The sequence below is a fragment of the Chiloscyllium punctatum genome, chromosome 24, assembly GCF_047496795.1.
Source record: "Chiloscyllium punctatum isolate Juve2018m chromosome 24, sChiPun1.3, whole genome shotgun sequence".
Classification (NCBI taxonomy): Eukaryota; Metazoa; Chordata; class Chondrichthyes; order Orectolobiformes; family Hemiscylliidae; genus Chiloscyllium; species Chiloscyllium punctatum.
In genome coordinates, this window is record NC_092762.1 from 74,864,909 (window position 1) to 74,886,119 (window position 21,211).

General features: G+C 44.0%; 1 protein-coding gene across 1 annotated transcript in view; it reads left to right on the forward strand.

Moving 5' to 3' along the window:
* LOC140494703 (interleukin-6 receptor subunit beta-like) overlaps positions 1–21,211 on the forward strand; it is a 106,623-nt gene that overhangs the window by 34,728 nt on the left and 50,684 nt on the right. Inside the window, exons 2-3 of the mRNA XM_072594204.1 lie at positions 1,985–2,070; positions 7,193–7,570. Of these exons, the coding sequence (XP_072450305.1) occupies positions 1,989–2,070; positions 7,193–7,570 (460 nt within the window). The 5' untranslated portion in view covers positions 1,985–1,988. The remainder of the gene's footprint in view (positions 1–1,984; positions 2,071–7,192; positions 7,571–21,211) is intronic.

Consider the following 21,211-nt stretch of genomic DNA (forward strand, 5'->3'; position numbering starts at 1 on the left):
TTTAATAGAATAGGATTTGAACTTCTAATAAACCTTCTGATAATCTTTCAGATATGATATTAAATCAACACCTCTGGTAATGTAAGGTATTCAGTTGAAACCCCCTTAATCAGCAATGACTGTTTTAATGAGTGAAGTATTGCATTCACCTCCTTTAGCTTAGTGAAATATCCTGCTCCCTTTTAACTACAGATGGTTCTTGAGTTTTTATTTAGATTAGATTCCCTACAATGTGGAAACAGGCCCTTTGGCCCAACCAGTCCATACCGACCCTCCGAAGAGTAACCCATCTAGACCCATTTCCCTCCGACTAATGCACCTAACGCTATGGGCAATTTAGCGTGGCCAATTCACCTGACCTGCACATCTTTGGACTGTGGGAGGAAACCAGAGCACCTGGAGGACACCCATGCAGACACGGGGAGAATGTGCCAACTCCACACAGACACTTGCCTGAGGCTGGAATCGAACCTGGGACCCTGGTGCTGTGAGGCAGCAGTGCTAACTACTGAGCCATCAGGCCACCCCAAATTGTTTTGTACAAGTAGAATAAAAATGCTACGAACATTATTGTAGCTCAGGCTGAGGATATGGATGTAGGCTCACTGAGCTGGAAGGTTTGTTTTCGGATGTTTTGTCACCATGACTAGGTAACATCATCCGTGAGAGCACTGGTGGTCTGACCCATCTCTCTATTTATAGGTCTTGGTTTCTTAAGGTGGGTGATGTCATTTCCAGTTCTTTTTTCAAAGGAAGGTAAATGGTGTCTAAATCAATGGAGTTGATGGAATTCCAGTCAGAATACCAGGCCTCTAGGAATTCTCGTGCGTGTCTCTGTCTCGCTTGTCCTTGGATGTATGTGTTGTCCCAGTCAAAGTGGTGTCCTTCTTTGTCTGTATGTATGGAAACTAGAGATCGTGTCTTTTGGTGGCCAGTTGATGTTCATGTATCCTGGTGGGAAATTTCCTTCTTGTTTATCCGATGTAGTGTTCTTTACAGTTTTTACACGTGTTGAATAAATACCAGCATGGACACATTACATCAAATAGCCTATTTCTGTGCTATAAGGTACTTTGTAATGCATGCAGTGAAGTTATTGGGCAATATTGTTTGCCTCTTGCCTAGTACCTAGTCTGTTGCTGAAAGGTACAGATTTTCCTGATAACTTAAATGTTCAGACCTCAATAGATTTTTGCACCAATGGGAATGCTAATGAGCAGATTCAGAAAACATACATCTTCCTCAAAGATGTCTGATAGATGCAGTAATTTTTGTTTTAAAGTTGTAACATCAGTATAAGTTTCTTAAGTGTTTTTACTTGTCCAAAATGACTACCTGTAGAAACAAATGACCTTTTAGATTCAATTAGATTACTTACAGTGTGAAAATAGGCCCTTCGGCCCAACAAGTCCACACCGACCCTCCGAAGCGTGACCCACCCAGATCCATTCCCCTACATTTACCCCTTCACCTAACCCTACGGGTAATTTAGCGTGGCCAATTCACCTAATCTGCACAGTTTTTGGACTGTGGGAGGAAACCGGAGCACTCGGAGGAAACCCACATCGGCACGGGGAGAATGTGCAAACTCCACACAAACTTGTGTCATGGTTTCTCTGTAGACCATAACTGTTGCAGAAGACCAATAGAAACGGCTACAAATATAAAATAGATTGTGGTAAGCCAGCAAATGACTCAAATTACTAGGAAATGTGGGATTCTGATTCCAAAGAATGTCCTTGGCTCCTGTTCTTGTTGCTTAGATGTTGAAAAGCTGTGGTTAAACTGCAATTACTAAAGACTTTCACGGTCACTTTAATCTAATCTGCTCAAACTCTGAACAACATGGAAATTGTTCTGTTTCAATTAAATATGAAAGCAAGTTTTCTTAACGTTTTATATTGGAAAAATGTTATTCATAATGTTTCACACAACATTTGTGTATTATTGGACAAGTATGTTACAATTCTTGCTGTTATTTTAGGTTTATGAGAATAATAAACATGGCTGTCGGTGTATGCTTCACAAAGCTGGAGATCTGGTTCCTGCTTGTCCCCTTCATTTGTGCAGGTAAGACCCAGAGTTTATGGATATTTAGCAATTGTATTAAATTTAGCAATTTGAATGAGAAATAATCTGTTAATTGGCTGTTCATTTATGTTAAGTTAGAAATGACTGTTGCAGCAATAGACAATGCTTTTAGCTTTTCTTTTTGAGCAATTTTTAAGTAGTAGAAATATTGTCAAAACACCCATTGAAGAAGGCTTTTGTTTGCTTGCCTTTATTGGTCAGTGCATTGAGTATAGAAGTTGGGAGGTCATGTTGCAGCGAGACAGCACATTGGTCTGGCCACTTTTGCAGTGTTGCGTGCAGATCTGGTCTCCCTCCTATAGGAAGAATGCTGTGAAACATGAAAGGATTCAGAAAAGATTTACAAAGGTGCTGCCAGGTTTGGAGGGTTTGAGCTATTAGGAGAGGCTGAATTGGCTGGGGATGTTTTCCCTGGAGCATCGGAGGCTGAGGGGTGACCTTATAGTAGTTTATAAAATCATGAGGGGCATGGATAGGGTGAATAGTCAAGGTCTTTTCCCCAGGGTTATGGAGTCCAAAACTAGAGGAGATAGACTTAAAGTGAGAGGGGAAAGATATAAAAGAGACCTAAGGGGCAACTTTTTCATTCAGAGGATGGCACATGTATGAAATGAGCTGCCAGAGGAAGTGATGGAGGCTGATAAAATACAACATTTAAAAGGCATCTGGGTGGGTATATGAATAGGAAGGGTTTAGAGGGATATGGGCAAATGCTGGCAAAGGGGACTGGATTTATGTAGGATATCTGGTCAGCAGGGACCAGCTGGACTGAAGGGTCTGTTTCTGAGCTGTAGATCTCTATAACTCTATGACTAAAATAGATGCCAGGCCAAAGGAAGAGTATGAGTAGCCAAACTTTTATGAAGTCTTACAAATGGAGGATAGGATCTGGATAAAGAAGTCCTCTTCTCATTTTCAACATTTCCCATTTATGCTGGTTCAGGAAAAGGGTCAGGGTGTGATTCACTCAGCAGGGAGACCCTTATCCCACTGAGTAGGTGCCACAAGTTTGTGCAATTGAAGTAAACATTCTTAAAGGTGCGTAAGTTCTGTTTAACTGTCATGATCAGGAATTTTTTAATCTCCTGTCCTTTGTGCTTTTTTTAAAAAAAGTGGATTGCAGCTATCAATGTTTTTTTAAAAAGGATCTTTTGCTGAACTGCTTTGATTTACAGGCTGTCTGGTGTAGCATCTCTTTTAACAGAGTTTGTCATTGATATTTCCCTAACAATAATTCCTTATGAATGCTTGGCTGGGTGTCAAAGCTACAGTTATCTCAGCAGGGGTCCTGCATTCACAGTTTAATTTGAGGCTATTAAAGGGTAAAGTTTTTTTTATAAGATATAAGCAACTTAGAGGGACTTAAGACCTTTGATGTTTTAAGGAATGGGAGTCTATATAGTGAGAGCTATGCCAGATTTTTAGAAGTTTATTTATTTCATCTTCACAAAACTTCTGTGTGGTAGATACCGTGGAAGATATTGAGCGAGTGAGTATGGGCTGGCATGAAGGGTGCGAGGAACCCAGGAAAGCAGGCGGGCAGGATGAGTTGGCATGGAGGGTTTGAGGAACCATGGAGGTAGGTTGAGAGGTATATGTGGGATGAGGACTACAGGGACTAAAAGATTTGAACTGGGTCCTAGTCACAGAGAGCCGAAACAGGCCTTTTAAATATGAATGGATGCAAACACAGATGGCAGCATTTCCAAAAAAGCACCACCCTCAAGGTAACAGGAATGGGCAATACATGTCTTGCAGTTGGCATCCACATTCCATGAATGCAAAAGTGAAAGGGGGCACCCAAGGAAAACCAAACAGATGCTGTGAGATCTAATACAAGGTTACTTCAAACCCATGCATGCACTTCAAACGTTTTTGACTTCTGACAAAAGGTCTTGAACCTGAGATGTTAATGTTACATCTCTCCACATAGATGTTGCCTGATGCACTGAGAACTCCTTTTCTTTTCTGTATTATTTGTGAATTGTATATGTTTGGTGCTGTTGGCTTTTGAAGAGATGAGTTGAGATTGAATTAAGTTTGTTGTTGAAAATTGCAGTGGTGTCATTGCTGCTCATGCTCGCTATGGTCTAAACCATTCTGGGACCACATGTGTATTTATGTTTCATCTTCTGCTGCTTGTTATTACTGTTTGGTTTACATTCAAATCCAGAAGAATGTATAAATGAGTTGTCTGCATATGTGAGGGAGAAGTTGGCAAAGTACACATTCAGTGAAACAGAAAGTTTTAGGATGTTGCAAACTCAATCAGCATGGTTTCTATTGAAAAGACGTTTTTTGAGACAAATATTCTTGTAAGCTGCATGAAGCAGGTTGGAGAAGTATTCCTTAACAATCACAAAGTTCACAAAGCTACATTGATATCTAAAGGTTTTCACTGGACTCACAAATTGGAACTGATTGTGGATGATGTTTGGCACTGTTCACGTTTATATCTCTTACTGTGATTAATTTGTGATGAACTGTATTGCTTTTAAGGGGGTGGTGGGGGCTGGTGTGGTTACAGCATTTGAAGGGCATCTGATTGGGTATATGAATAAGAAGGATTTAGAGGGATATGGGCCAGGTACTGGCAAGTAGGACTAGATTGGGTTGAGATATCTGGTCAGCATGGATGAGTCGGACCAAAGGATTTGTTTCCATGTTGGACTTCTCTATGACTCCATACAATTCAGTGCAATAGAATACAAAGATGAATAATTCTCTCCCTTCCCCCTTTTTAAGCAGCATAAAACCAATTATATCTCCATCTCCCTTCTGTTTCTCTCTTAACAGATGCTGCCAGATATGTTGAGTTTCTCCAGCTCTTTCTATTTTCATTTCTCATCTCCATCACCCACAATATTTTGTTCTTTTGAACAGAATATATATAGTCCAGTTATCTCATTGAAACCAAATTAACTTCTTTGATATTTCTGAGTAAATGTTTAGTTGTGCCAGCTACAAAAAGTAATTACATTTAAATGCTTGCTAGTACAGGACAGCAAGGGAAATATGTCTATATCAAAACAGAGGTTGGATAACGACTGCCGCATAGTTAGGAAGGCTCCAATGCTCCTCCCAGCTGCACATCAAGCACCAACATCTTGAAAACATTTAGGGTGAGGGTAGAGGCTTTTGACATGAACTAAGCTTTATTTCCCTATAGAATCTCCAGAGCTCTTTCACACTCACAGGAACAAAGGAAATAAGACCCTCATCCCTTAGGCCCATCTCCCTTGCTCCACCTCAGGCATCACCCCTAAGGAGATAGATCACCCTTAGAGGATGCACCTTCCTCCCCACCCTCCAGCAGCATAGAGACATTCACCTCAGTGGGTGATCTATCTATCAAGTGTAGGCTTGGAGACCCATTTGGGTAAGCACAGTATTGGAACAGGTTGGCAGTTCAGGAAAGGAGAAATGGCCGATGTCTCCAACGTTCCTGTGGAGGAACAAGCTCCTGCTAAGCCCAGTATGGATAATGAGCCTCTAGACTCGGCCATTATTGGGCTGATGGAGATGTGAAGATAAGTAGGGAATGTCTGGCAGTGGTGTCAAAGATCAAGTGGAAACTGAGAGGGTCAAACTTCGGGTTTGGCAAACAAGTCGAACCAAGTTCTTTTTGATGTCATGGATTTGGCACACAAGTGCATGGTTGCCTCCATCATAGAGACAAGAATGTGGTGCTGGAAAAGCACAGCTACTCAAGCAGCATCCAAGGAGTAGGAAAAGTCATTCCTGATGAAGGGCTTTTGCTCGAAACTTTGATTTTCCTGCTCCTCAGATGCTGCCTGACTGGCTGTGCTTTTCCAGCACCACACCCCTGGCTCTAATCTCCAGCATCTGCAGTACTCACTTTTGCCTCCACCATACGGCCAGGTCTGGAAAAAAAAACTACCTGCCAGGAGTGGCATGGTGGCACAGTGGTTAGCACTGCTGCCTCACAGCACCAGGGACTGGGTTCGATTCCAGCTTCAGGTGACTGTCTGTGTGGAGTTTGCACATTCTCCCCGTATCTGCGTGGGTTTCCTTTGGGTGCTATGGTTTCCTCCCACAGTCCAAGATGTGCAGGTTAGGTGAATCAGCCATGCTGAATTGTCCATAGTGTCCAGGAATGTGTAGACTAGGTGCATTAGTCAGAGGAAATGTAGAGTAATAGGGTAGGGAAATGGGTCTGGGTGAGGTACTCTTCAGATGGTTGGTGTGGCCTGTTTCCATACTGTAGGGATTGTATATGTGTGGGGACCTTTAGTCCATTGGTCAAGCAATGGATGCATCCATTCAATGGCTGGGAAAGAGGAGGCCAAAAAACCATGGCCTGCCTCCAAAGTTCCCATCTCCTCTGACAGGGAAGGTGGTTCCACATTGCTCACTGACAGAGGAGGGACAGTCAGCCATCCAGGGATTGTCATCTCAGGACACTCTGGAGATACCCAGTCTCTCTGCCTCCCCTCTGCCAGGGAGCCAACAGCGCCCTTCCGGTGCGGCTATGGAGGTGACACTTGTGTCAGAGACCACACACCCCCAACACCATCCCCTTACCTCAGGCAGACAGGAGCCCTCAAGGTCCTGGATTGCCTATCGGCACCTACCAAACTCATGTGTGGCAAGTCGACAAAGCAGAAAGCAGACTTGGTCAAGCTCAGTTGTGGCTGTCAAGATAACACCCAGGTGTGGTGATTGGAAAAGAAAGAATGAATAACCGTGAAATCAGTTTGGGAAAGGGGAGCTTAACTAGATCCAGGGTCCTGCTGTCCACTTCAGTGCCAAACTGTTACCAAAGATGGTGGGCCTTCCCCAAAGCAGGTGATGCCAGGTTCTTAGCAGGTTGCAGCTGATGGAAAAGACCCCTATCACCCAGATTAAATGTCCAAAGTTTCGCAAATGTCTTGAAGCGAATACCCAATTACTCCATCTCTAATTCTCCAATGAACAGTTAAGAATTAACCACATTGCTGTGGGTCTGGAGTCACATATAAACCAGACTAGGTGTGGTTCCTCCAGCCTGAATTGAGCCTCACTGGAGCAGTGCAGGGGGTCTTCTATGAAAAGCATAAGGTACATCAGGAAAGTTCATCATGTGTTAATTCCATTCTAGGTTTGCAGAAGTGTGTCAACGGTTCTGAAAGGATCACTTACAACATGTTGTCCCAATCTTCAGATACCGTCAGCGTGTCCTGGGAAAACTGCAGTTACATGACATTGAATTCAACAGTTCTTCACCTGGGTGATCCTTTGTCAGCCACTTGCCAATTGAAAAGTGAAGGCTGCACTTTTGATTACAGAACTAATGCAACTAGCATCGTCTGGCGAATGAATGGGGAAGAGGTTCCCGGAAATCAGTACCGTGCATTGAATGACAGAATGTCGACAGTATTCATACCTTGGTTCAATCGATCGAAAGGGAACCTGACTTGTCACCTCTGGTACAACAACTCGTGGCTGCTACTTCAATGGGCTGAGGTTAGAGCTGGATGTAAGTTCAGAAAAGAAGTGAATGGTGTTGTAGTTCATGAAAATCAAAGTATATTTCCAGGCCAAACACTGTATAGCTGGCTTCCAGTTTCATTATTAAGCAGCAATTCTTAGTCTTCAGTTACTACATCATCAACATTATTCATAATTTCACAGAATGTTTATTTTCACTCAGTTTTAAATAAATTATCTAAGTAAACAGTTAATGATTCAATTTTAGTGTCATTGAGGAGCCAGTTGGCTAGTTTCTTTTAAAAGTTGTTCACTTATGGGCTGTGGGCATTGCGGGCTAAGCCAGTATTGATTGTCATAGAATCATAGAATGCCCAACAGAGTGGAAAGAGGCCATTCAGCCCATCACGTCTGTACTGACCCTCCAAAGAGCAGCCCACCCATACCCAGACCCTACCCTATCCCCATCACCCAGCATTTACCTTGGTCAATCTAACTAACCTGCACATCTTTGGGAGTCCATCTCTAATTCTCCAATAGACAGTTGAGAGTTAACTACATTGCTGCAGGTCTGGAGTCACTTGTAATCCAGACTAGATGTGGTTCCTCCAGCGTGAATTAAGCCTCTCTGGTGCAGCACAGCAGGTCTGTCTCAAAATGTATCTTGTTGATACGGGGCAACCGGAGGCTGTGAAAGGTGTGACATAAATGCAAGTCATTATTCACTTCCATGTTCCTGACACCTTTGTACCAGAGTTGAAAATGTGTTGCTGGAAAAGCGCAGCAGGTCAGGCAGCATCCAAGGAGCAGGAGAATTGACATTTCGGTCATAAGCCCTTCTTCAGGAAACTTTTGTACCAGCCCCGAGTTGTAGCTACCACTCTGAAATAACTGCACCACAGATTGGTATCCCATTAACAAGTCACTCTTCATTTACTAGTGCACAGTACACTAGTCATGGCCAGCCTGTTCAGAGTCAGTCGCCTGAACTGGGGAGATTCTAAGTTGCCTGGTTATATATATTTTTTCTTTTTTTACATAAAAAAAAGTAACCAGTGAGTGAAACAACAGTTCCCTATTGAGAACTGAAATACACCTGTAACACACTGACTGTGTAGATCAGCCAGTTCAGGAATCAGGTCCCCAAAAACAAAAACCAACAGCAGTACACTAGCTGTGGCCAGCCAACTCAGAGTTAGTCCCTGAACTCAGGAGATTCTAAATCCCTGGTTTTTTTTCAGAGATGCTAATCCACTGTTTTGTTTAAATCCCCCCACACAACCACCTAACAGTAGTAGTGCTTACTTTCCCCGCACCTATGTCTTGTGTGTTCAGTTGTAGGAGAGAACAGCGAGTGCAGAAATCTTTATTCACATTGCACCTGTATATCTTTTGTTTTAAATGTGAAAAAAAAATAAAGAAAACCAAAAAACAAATGCCTTCTCTGGACAAGGGGGGAAAGAAAAAGAAAACTCTCCTTGTTAGCAGAGAACAACAACAGCAGTACACACTGGAGGTGGGCAGCAAGCTCAGAGTCAATCCCATAACACGAATGGAGATACCGTGACACTGATCCAGCTCCCTCAGAGCCAGATCTCAAACTGAACAGAACTTCTAACACTGCTGTTTTATTTTTTTGTTCCCCATGTTGTGTGTGTAGGTGCAGGACACAGTGAAGAACAATGAGTGCAGAAATCTTTATTCACATTGTCCCTTGGTTATATCTATCAGCCAGGACTTCCTGATTGGCCCAGGTTAACAACCTTAATCAAGGATCGCATAGTCAGTGAAGTCTACCTTGTTCAAATCACTACATCTCCCCTTCCAAGTCCAAAGATTTTGGCCTGGTCTTTCTTTCTCTTGTAGCATTCCTTGCAATGTTTCCCCCCGGGTCTGGTTCCTCTGACACGTGTGGCATGTGCCAGACTGTAGCCCATCTCTTGCATCCAGAGCATCTTGGAAGAGTTTCCTCCTCTTCATCTGGCTGTAACAGTATCGAGGCTGTATCCATCTCAGACTCTGAGGTTTGCTCGACACGAGATGGAGTGGGAGAACCTATGATTTCTGACAGGACTTCTCACTGTTCTGAGGGGCCATGTATGTTTTGCCCCTGCCCCGTTCGTAAGGTAACAGCTTTCAGGTTACCCACATGTTCATTCAGGACTGTATCACTGTCCCAAACTCTGTAACTCACGAGACCTGACCTTGTGTCCACCTCGCCTCATACCCATACAAGGCCATTCCCATGGTTCTGGCACCAAACTTCATCCCCTGAACTAACTTGTCTATCTCACTTAAAGGAGGCATGTGGCCGGCATTAGTGTTCCTGCTGCTGTTTCACCGTTGCCCCTCCCCAATTCTGGAAATATCAGGTTTAACCTGGTGCGGAGTCTTCTCCCCCTCAGTAACTCTGCTGGTGCTATCAATGTTGTTGAATGAGGGGTGTCCCTATAATTAAACAGGAACCGGGACAGTTTGGTATCGAGTGATGCTGTAGCTACTTCTTTATGCCTAACTTCAATGTCTGCACCATTCTTTCCCCCAGACCACTGGACAATGGATGGTATAGAGTTGCCCTTATGTGCCAAATGCTATTCGACTTCAGGAAATATTCAAATTCCCTGCTGGTAAATGACGTTCCATTGACCGTGACCAAAACGTCCTGGAGTCCCTGTATCATGAATGATGCTCGCAGCTTCTCAATTGTCATCCATGAGTTTGCTAAATGGAATTTATTTATGTCCAACCATTTTGAATGGGATTCCACATTGACCAGGAACATTGAGCCCGTGAAAGGACCGGTATAGTCGACATGTAACCGAGTCCAGGATTTACCATAATGTAGGTTGCCACTGGTGGCACTCTGGGCACTACCCTACCAATGTAGCTACGTTAGTGTCCAACCCAGGCCACCAGACATAACGTCTTGCTAGAATCTTCATCTTGGAAACCCCTGGATGACCCTGGTGGAGTTCAGCTAGTTTCTGGTAGTGATCTTTATCTGGGACAATCGCCCTTGCTCCCTACAATAATATGCCATCTTCTACGGTGATCTGGTTATGCTGGATACAGAAAAATTTCAGCCCTGGTTGCGATGGCCCTTCTGCTTCCCCCAGGACCACCAGCTATTTCAGTTCTGCTCGGACAGGATCTTCTTGTGTCTGTAGTTGGATGTGACCAGGAGGGTGTCCAGGAAGTTTAAAACCAAAATGGACTCTTCCAAGGGAGACAGGACCGATGGAATATCTGCTAGTGGGAGGCAGCTCAGGGCATCCACATTATCACTTGACTTCCTGGACGGTGTTCTAATTTGTACTCATCAAGCATTGAATTCTACTGGAAGCTATGGGTGACATTGCCTGCTCTTCCTTCATTAGCCCTAGCTAATGTTTGTGATCTGTTACTATGACAAATTCCCATCTGTAAAGGTACTGGTGGAGATTCCTCACACCAAAGATGACCGCCAAGCTTTGCTTCTCTGTGTGAGCATATTGTATTCAGGCATCAACCATAGTCCAGGAAGCATATGCTATCAAGTGTTCCTCTCCGTTGGGCCATTGGTGAGCCAACACTAACCCAGTACCATATCGGGAGGCATTGCATGTTCAGTACTGCCTCTCTCTTCGGATCATGGTGGGCCAAAACCTTAGATGACGATAGCTACTTTTTCACTTCCCTAAAGGCTGACCCTTTTTCAGTAGCTGGTGTAAAGGTGGCAAGATGGAGGCTGGGTTATGTGTTAATTTTCCATTTGAATTTACTAACTCAAGGAAAGACGTACACTCTGGTACAGACTGGCCTCCTTTGATCCCTCTCACTTTACCCTCCAATGGGTGTAACCTAGTTTTGTCAGCTCTGTACTCTAAGTAGGTCACTTGGGGTGTCTGGAACACACATTTTTCCCTTCTAAGGTGTATGCCCATTTGAGAGAAATGTCCAAGTTCTCCAAGTGCTCTTCATTGGTCTTCCCTGTTAGTAGTATGTCATCCAGATAAATGGCAACCTGGGGTAGCCCTTGTAAAATGTTCTCTATGGTCCACTGGAAAAGGGTGCAAGCAGTATTATGTACTGGTATAAATCCTTAGATGTGTTAATTGTGGTGTACTTCTGGGACTGCTTATCCAATCGCTATTGCAGGTAGGCATGGCTTCGTAAAGGACAGTCCTCCTGCCAATTTTGCAACAAGTGCTCTATGCGAGGGATTGGGTATTTATCCAGCTGCAAGAAGCCGTTTACCATTTGCTTGAAATTCCCACACAGGTGAACTGAGCCATTGGGCTTCACAATTGGTATGACTGGTGCTGCCCATTCCACAAACTGCATGGATTTGATGATTCCTTCACTCTCCAGCCTCCTGATTTCCACCTTTACTTTTACCTGCAAGGCAAAAGGCACGTGGTGGGGGGCCTTGTAAAATTGCAGAATTGTTCCTGAGCAACATGCAGAGTAACTTTGGCCCCTTTCATCATCCCAAGCCTTCTCTCAACAACTCCTGGGTATTCCACTAGGACTTCACTGAGGCAGCCATCTTCAAATCAAAAAGTGTTGAGCCAATCGAGCTGAATCTTTCTCAACCAATTCTGCCCCGATAAGCATGGGCCCAAGCTTTTTACTACCTTTAGTGGTAACTGCACAAACTGCTCATAGGAGACCAGAACTGAAGTTGTACGCTTAATCTGTAACAGTTCCCCAGTGTAAGTTCACAGTCTGGCTGAGGTCCTGTGCAATAAGTTTTGAGACCCGAGTGAATCTCATTAAAGACAGATTCTGTAACCATAGATACAGCTGTGCTGGTATCAATCTCCGTGGGAATTTAGTGACCATTTAACCAAACATTAATTTTAAGCAGTTCCGATTTGAATGTTACTAAAGAATTTAGCTGTTCCAACCCTCATGTAGGGGAACTTTCCAGGTTGTGGCATTCCTGATGAAGAGTTTATGCTTGAAATGTGGACTTTCCTGCTCCTCGGATGCTGCCTGACCTGCTCTGCTTTTCCAGCACCACGCTCTCCAGTATCTGCAGTCCTCACTTTCTCTCAGTCTCCCAGGGACCAGCCTACGAGTTTTCTTACTCAGGTCAGGCCTTGTAGGACTCCTTTGCTGTCTCTAGTCCACATCCTGACAGCAACTACAATAACTTGCCAGCCCAGATGCTGAAGAAGGTTTTAGCCATTTGATCAAGCATTGGCTTTGTTGTGGGGCTGTGCTTTGGGCTGTCTTAGGGCCTCTTCTGCTGAGGATATTCCCCGTGTAAAGGTCTGCAGGTGTCTGCACGTGATTGGTGTTCCCTAAGCTCAGCCGGACAGGTGAGGATGTCCACTTCCATCGGGATGCCTGTAGTTCGCATGCCCAACATGGATTTAGTAAGGAGAGGTCACGCCTGACAAACCTGTTGGAATTCTTTGAAGAGGTGACAAGTAGGTTAGACCAGGGAAACCCAGTGAATGTGGTCTATCTGGACTTCCAAAAGGCCTTTGATAAGGTGCCACACAGGAGGCTGCTGAGTAAGCTGAGGGCCCATGGTGTCCAAGGTGAGCTACTGGTATGGATTGAGGATTGGCTGTCTGAGAGAAGGCAGAGAGTTGGGATAAAAGGTTCTTTTTTGGAATGGCAGCCGGTGACAAGCGGTGTCCCGCAGGGTTCAGTGTTGGGGCCACAGTTGTTCACATTATATATTAATGATCTGGATGAAGGGACTGGGGGCATTTTAGCGAAGTTGCCGATGATATGAAGTTAGTGGATAGGCAGGTAGTACTGAGGATGTGGGGAGGCTGCAGAAGGATCTAGACAGTTTGGGAGAGTGGTCCAGGAAATGGCTGATGGAATTCAATGTGAGCAAATGCGAGGTCTTGCACTTTGGAAAAAAGAATACAAGCATGGACTACTTTCTAAACGGTGAGAAAATTCATAAAGCCAAAGTACAAAGGGATCTGGGAGCGCTAGTCGTGGATTCTCTAAAGGTCAACATGCAGGTTGAGTCCGTGATTAAGAAAGCGAATGCAATGTTGTCAATTATCTCAAGAGGGTTGGAATATAAAAGCACCGTTGTGCTACTGAGACTTTATAAAGCTCTGGTTAGGCCCCATTTGGAGTATTGTGTCCAGTTTTGGTCCCCACACCTCAGGAGGTACATACTGGCACTGGAGCGTGTCCAGCGGAGATTCACACGGATGATCTCTGGAATGGTAGGTTTAACATATGAGGAACGGCTGAGGAACCTGGGATTGTATTCATTGGAGTTTAGAAGATTAAGGGGAGATCTAATAGAAACTTACAAGATAATACATGGCTTGGAAAGGGTGGTCGCTAGGAAATTGTTTCCGTTAGGCGAGGAGACTAGGACCCGTGGACACAGCCTTAGAATTAGAGGGGGTAAATTCAGAACAGAAATGTGGAGACATTTCTTCAGCCAGAGAGTGGTGGACCTGTGGAATTCATTGCCGCGGAGTGCAGTGGAGGCCGGGATGCTAAATGTCTTCAAGGCAGAGATTGATAAATTCTTGATGTCACAAGGAATTAAGACCTACGGGGAGAATGCGGGTAAGTGGAGTTGAAATGCCCATCAGCCATGATTGAATGGCAGAGTGGACTTGATGGGCTGAATGGCCTTCCACTCCAATGTCTTATGGTCTTATGGCTCCACTAGCCACATTTTCTGATGACGAGGCCAGTTGTTGTGTCTGTTTGAAGTCCAGTTGAGCTTCAGCCAGTAGGTACGTCTGCATGGTTACGCCATTAATCCCACATACCAAACAGTCTCTCAGAACCTCATTCAGGGTTAACCCAAAATCACAGGCCTCGTCAAAAGTCCCAGTGCCGACTCCCTCGGTTCTCTAACAACCGAATAAAACTGATAGCGTCTCAGGATTAGAGGAGGTTTGAGGTCATAATATTCTTAGAATCCCTACAGTGTGGAAACAGGCCCTTCACCCGAACTAATCCACACTGGCTCTCAAACCTGGAATCGAATCCGGGTCCCTGGTGCTATGAGGTAGCAATGCTAACCACTGAGCTACCATGCCGCTCCTTAACCAACTCCATCGACTCTTGGAAGGTTTTACTGTCTGGAAAAGTTAAATCTCTTATAACCAAAAATGTTGCAGGTCTGTAAGCAGTCAGAAGGATTACTCTTTGTTTTCCATTTATCCCAATGTCATTAGCCTTGAAAATATATCACATTCTTTCCACATCATGGGCCCAATCTTCAACCTCAGGATCAAACAAGTCATGCTTACCAAATAGAGGCATAATGCCAGAAATGCTTACCCCAACACCAAGATGACTGTTGCGAGCAAATGTCCTTCAGGCACATACTGTTTTCTCCAGTTGCCACTAAAATTACTGCACAGAGGTCATAATCTTATCACCAAGACACCCTTTATTTACTGGTGCACAGTGCACTGGCTGTAGCCAGCCAGCTCTGAGTCAGTCCCTAAACTGAGGAGATTCTAAATCCCTGTTTGTATGTATTTTTAAAATATATATATAAACCATACATTACCAACAAACAATGGCAATGCTTGTTTGGGAGAGGTCACAGCACAGAAACAGATAAGTGAATCTTTTTAAGTGTGGCCATACAGTAAGTCTGCAGTAGTGAGTAGAGTGGGTTCTTTCTTGACTATATGTTTTATTGAGATATGTCTCCTAATTAAATTTAAAAATATAAGCCAAGTATTAAGTTAGCCGAGAGCAGTGTTTTGTCGAAGAATAAGACTGTGCTATTTTAGGGGTCTGTAGATTGGAAGAAGAAAAAATGGCCTTTAGTAGAGTGAGATGCTCTTCTCATCAGATGTGGGAGTTTAGGGAGAGTTTATGTGTTACTGAGGATTATGTCTGCAATAAATGTTGTTGGTTGCAAATCCTATCAGATGGAATGGATCGGTTGGGGAGACAGTTAGAGGCAATGAGGAATTTACAAGAGCAAAGGGGTGTGATGGATGGCAGTTATAGGAAGAGAGAAAAGTTGCAGATATGGTCACAAAAATGGATTAACTCCAGGAAAAGGTAAGAGAGGTAGGCAGGTAGTGCAGGAGTCTTCCGTGGCTATCCCCATTTCAAACAAGTATGCTATTTTGGAAAATGTAGAGAGTGATGGATTCTCAGGGGAATCTAGCACAAACAGCCAAGTTTCTGGTATCGTGATTGGCTCGAATGCAATGAGGGGTATGTCGGGTTCCAAGAGATCAATTGTGTAAGGGGACTCTCTAGTCTGAGGCACAGACAGATGTTTCTGTGGCTAGCAGCAAAAAATCAGAATGATGTGTTGCCTCCCTGGTGCCTGGATCAAAGATATCTCAGAGAGGGTGCAGAATATTCTCAAGGGAGAGAGGGACCAGCAGGAGGTAATTGTACACATTGGAACCAATGACTTGGGAAGGGAATAGGATGAGATTCTGAAGGGAGAATATAGAGAGTTAGGCAGGAATTTAAAAGGGAGATCTTCGAGAGTAGTAATATTGGGATTATTCCCAGTGCTGCGAGCTAGTGAGGGTAGGAATAGAAGGATAGAGCAGATGAATGCATGGCTGAAGAGCTGGTGTATGGGGGAAGGATTCACATTTTTGGATCATTGGAATCTCTTCTGGGGTAGAAGTGACCTGTACAAGAAGGACGGATTGCACCTGAATTGGATTGGGTCTAATATACTGGCAGGGAGGTTTGGGAGAGCTGCTCAGGAGGATTTAAATGAGTAAGGTGGGATGGTGGGACCCAGGGAGATAGTGAGGAAAGAGATCAATCTGAGACGAGTACAGTTGAGACAAGTAGCGAGTCATACAGTCAGGGCAGGCAGGGACAAAGCAGAGAACAAGGCAGTCCTGATAAATGAAATTGCATTTTATTTCAATGCAAGAGACCTAACAGGGAAGGCAGATGAACTCAGGGCATGGTTAGGAACATGGGACTGGGATATCATAGCAATTACTGAAACATGGCTCAGGGATGGACAGGACTGGCAGCTTAATGTTGCAGGATACAAATGCTACAGGAAGTACAGAAAGGGAGGCAAGAGAGGAGGGGGAGTGGCGTTTTTGACATGGGATAGCACTACAGCTGTGCTAAGGGAGGATATTCTCGGAAATACATCCAGGGAAGTTATTTGGGTTGAACTGAGAAATAAGAAAGGGATGATCGCCTTATTGGGACTGTATTGTAGACCCCCAAATAGTCGGTGAGAAATTGAGAAACAAATTTGTAAGGAGATCTCCGCTATCTGTAAGAATAATAGGGTGGTTATGGTAGGGGATTTTAACTTTCCAAACATAAACTGGGACTGCCATAGATGGAGAGGAATTTGCAAAGAAAATTTTCAGATTCAATATGTGGATGTACCTACTGGAGAAGGTGCAGAAATTGACCTACTCTTGGGAAATAAGACAGGGCAGGTGACTGAGGTGTCAGTGAGGGAGCACTTTGGGGCCAGCGACCATATTAGTTTTAAAATAGTGATGGAAAAGGATAGACCAGATCTAAAAGTTGAAGTTCTAAATTGGAGAAAAGCTAATTTTGACGGTATTAGGCAAGAACTTTCAAAAGCTGATTGGGGGCAGATGTTCGCAGGTAAAGGGACGGCTTGGAAATGGGAAGCCTTCAGAAATGAGATAACGAGAGTCCAGAGAAAGTATATTCCTGTCAGGGTGAAAGGGAAGGCTGGTAGGTATCGGGAATGCTGGATGACTAAAGAAATTGAGAGTTGGTTAAGAAAAAGAAGGAACCATGTGTCAGGTATAGACATTATCGATCTAGTGAATACTTAGAAGAGTATGAAGGCAGTAGGAATATACTTAAGAGGGAAATCAGGAGGGCAAAACGGGGGCATGAGATAACTTTGGCAAAGAGAGTTAAGGAGAATCCAAAGGGGTTTTACAAATACATTAAGGACAAAAGGGTAAATAGGGAGAGAATAGGGCCTCTCAGAGATCAGCAAGGTGGCCTTTGTATGGAGCCACAGAAGATGGGGGAGATACTAAATGAGTAGTTTGTATCCATGTTTACTGTGGAAAAGGACAGGCAAGGTATAGACTGTAGGGAAATAGATGGACATTTTGAAAAATGTCCATATTACAGAGGAGGAAGTGCTGGATGTTTTGAAACACAAAAAGTGGATAAGTCCCCACTTCCTGATCAGGTGTACCCTAGAACTCTGTGGAAAGCTAGAGAAGTGATTGCTGGGCCTCTTGCTGAGATATTTGTATCATCAATAGTCACAGGTGAGGTGCCGGAAGACTGGAGGTTGGCTAACGTGGTGCCAGTGTTTAGGAAAGGTGGTAAGGACAAGCCAGGGAACTATAGGCCAGTGAGCCTGACATCAGTGGTGGGCATGTTGTTGGAGGGAATCCTGAGGGACAGGATGTACATGTAATTGGAAAGGCAAGGACTGATTCGGGATAGTCAACATGGCTTTGTGCATGGGAAATCATGTCTCACAAACTTGATTGAGTTTTTTGAAGTAACAAAGAGGATTGATGAGGGCAGATCAGTGGATGTGATCTATATGGATTTCAGTAAGGCGTTCGACAAGGTTCCCCATGGGCAATTGGTTAGCCAAGTTAGACCTCATGGAATACAGGGAGAACTAGCCATTTGGGTACAGAACAGGCTCAAAGTTAGAAGACAGAGGGTGGTCATGAAGGGTTGTTTTTCAGACTGGAGACCTGTGACCAGTGGAGTGCCACAAGGATTGGTGCAGTGTCCACTACTGCTCGTCATGTATATAAATGATTTGGATGTGAGCAAAAGAGGTATAGTTAGTAAGTTTGCAGATGACACCAAAATTGGAAGTGAAGAAGGTTACCTCAAATTACAACGGACCTTGATCAGATGGGCCAATGGGCTGAGATGTGGCAGATGGAGTTTAACGTGGATAAATGTGAGGTTCTGCATTTTGGGAAAGCAAATCTTAACAAGACTTACACACTTAATGGTAAAGTCCTGGGGAGTGTTACTGAACAAAGAGATCTTGTAGTGCAGATTCATAGCTCCTTGAAAGTAGAATCGCAGGTAGATAGGATCCTGAAGAAGGTGTTCAGTATGCTTTCCTTTATTGGTCAGTATATTGAGTACAGGAGTCAGGAAGTCATATTGCGGCTGTACAGGACATTGGTTTTGGAATACTGCATGCAATTCTGGTCTCCTTCCTATAGAAAGGATGTTGTGAAACTTGAAAGGTTTCAGAAAAGATTTACAAGGATGTTGCCAAGGTTGGAGAATTTGAGCTATAGGGAGAGGTTGAATAGGCAGGGGCTGTTTTCCCTGGAGCATCAGAGGCTGAGGGGTGACCTTTATAGAGCTTCATAAAATCATAAGGAGCATGGATGGGACACATAGACAAAGCCTCTTCCCTGGGGGGAAATAAAATACTCCACACCCCAAGGTGCCCACCTCTCATCCCATGTTTATATTTTTTTTAACTCCTGCTTTTCGTTTATACTCCCACACTACCACCTAACTGCGGTAGTGCTTATTTTTTTATCCGTTGTTTATATTTTTTAAATTTTTAAATTTTTTTTCTATTTTCCTTTTTTTTCTTTTTCCCCACACTACTGCCAACTGTGGTAGTGCTTTTTTTTCCCCCCAGCACCCACGTTGTGTGTGTGCAGGTGTGAGACACAGTGAGAGACACAAGGTGCACAAATCTTTATTCAATTTCCACCACCAGGAAAATATGAAAACACCCGCGTGACCAGTGACAAGCACCGCCCTTCACATCAAAGGGCAATGCTGTGTGATCAAACAGTGATGGGGAGGGCTGGGATTAAATCAAAATAAAGTTGGAGGGGGAAATAATGCACTCCACTCCCTGCGGCATCCCGTATTTATTTTTTTCTTTTTCTTCTTTTTCTTTTTTTTTCCTTACCCCCACACTCCCGCCTAACTGCGGTAGTGCTTATTTTTCCCCAGCACCCATGGTGTGTGTGTGTACGTGCGAGACACAGTGAAAGACATAAAGTGCACGAATCTTTATTCAATTGCCACCACCAGGAAGATATGAAAACACCCGAGTGGACAGTGACAAGCACTGCCCTTCACATCAAAGGGCAATGCTGTGTGAGCAAAACAGTGAAGGGGAGGGTAGGGACTAAATCAAAATAGAGTTGGAGGGGGAAATAATGCACTCCACTCCCTGCGGCATCCCGTGTTTATTTATTTATTTTTTTTCTCTTTTTTTTCTTATCTCGGTGTGTGTGTGCAGGTGTGAGACACAGTGAAAGACACAAAGTGCACAAATCTTTATTCAATCTCCACCACCAGGAAGATAGGAAAAACACCCAAGTGGCCAGTGACAAGCACTGCCCTTCACATCAAAGGGCAATGCTGTGTGAGCAAAACAGTGAAGGGGAGGGTAAGGACTAAATCAAAATAGAGTTGGACGGGGAAATAATACACTCCACTCCCTGCAGCAACCCGTGTTTATTTTTTTTTTATTTTTCTTTTTTAACACCCGAGTGGGCAGTGACAAGCAGTGCCCTTCACATCAAAGGGCGGGGCCAAAGTATTTTTTTTTTCTTATTTTTTCCCCAGCACCCATGGTGTGTGTGTGTGTAGATGTGAGACACAGTGAAAGACACAAAGTGCACAAATCTTTATTCAATTTCCACCACCAGGAAGATAGGAAAAACACCCGAGTGGCCAGTGACAAGCACTGCCCTTCAAACCACAGGGCAATGCTGTGTGATCAAAACATGAAGGGGAGGGTAAGGACTAAATCAAAATAGAGTTGGACGGGGAAATAATACACTCCACTCCCTGCGGCATCCCGTGTTTATATTTGTTTTTCTTTTTTTTACATCAAAATCCCCTGATTACATTATTTTTTTTCTTTTTTTTTCTTTTTTTTTCTTTTCTTAAACCCCTACACTACCGCCTAAGTGCGGTAGTGCGTATTTTTATTCCCCAGCACCCATGGTGTGTGTGTGTGCAGGTGTAAAACACAGTGAAGGACACAAAGTGCACGAATCTTTATTCAATTTGCACCACAAGGAGGATATGAAAAACACCCAAGTGGCCAGTGACAAGCACTGCCCCTCAAACCACAGGGCAATGCTGTGTGATCAAAACAGTGAAGGGGAGGGTAGGGACAAAATCAAAATAGAGTTGGACGGGGAAATAATACACTCCACTCCCTGCGGCATCCCGTGTTTATTTTTTTTTAATTCTTTTTTTTTAGACGCAAAGTGCACGAATCTTTATTCAATTCCCACCACCAGGAAGATAGGAAAACACCCGAGTGGCCAGTGACAAGCACTGCCCTCCACATCAAAAGGGCAATGCTGTGTGAGCAAAACAGTGAAGGGGAGGGTAGGGACTAAATCAAAATAGAGTTGGAGGGAGAAATAATACACTCCACTCCCTGCGGCAACCCGTGTTTATTTTTGGCAGGCCTCTCCTCAGGCCACAGCAGCAGCAGCAGTGGTGGAGGTCCCAGGGAGGGGCCCCAAGGCAAGCCCCAGGCAGCAGCAGTGAGGCAGGCCCCAAGCAGCACCAGGGAGAGTCCTTGCACGTGTGCACACACACAGAGTCACAGTCCTACACTGATCTGATATCTCCACACAATGGGGGGAAAACACCCGAGTGGTCAGTGACAAGCACTGCCCTTCACATCAAAGGGCAAACACTTCTGTTTTTTTTTATTTATTTATTTTTTTTGCTTATTTTTATTCCCCAGCACCCATGGTGTGTGTGTGCAGGT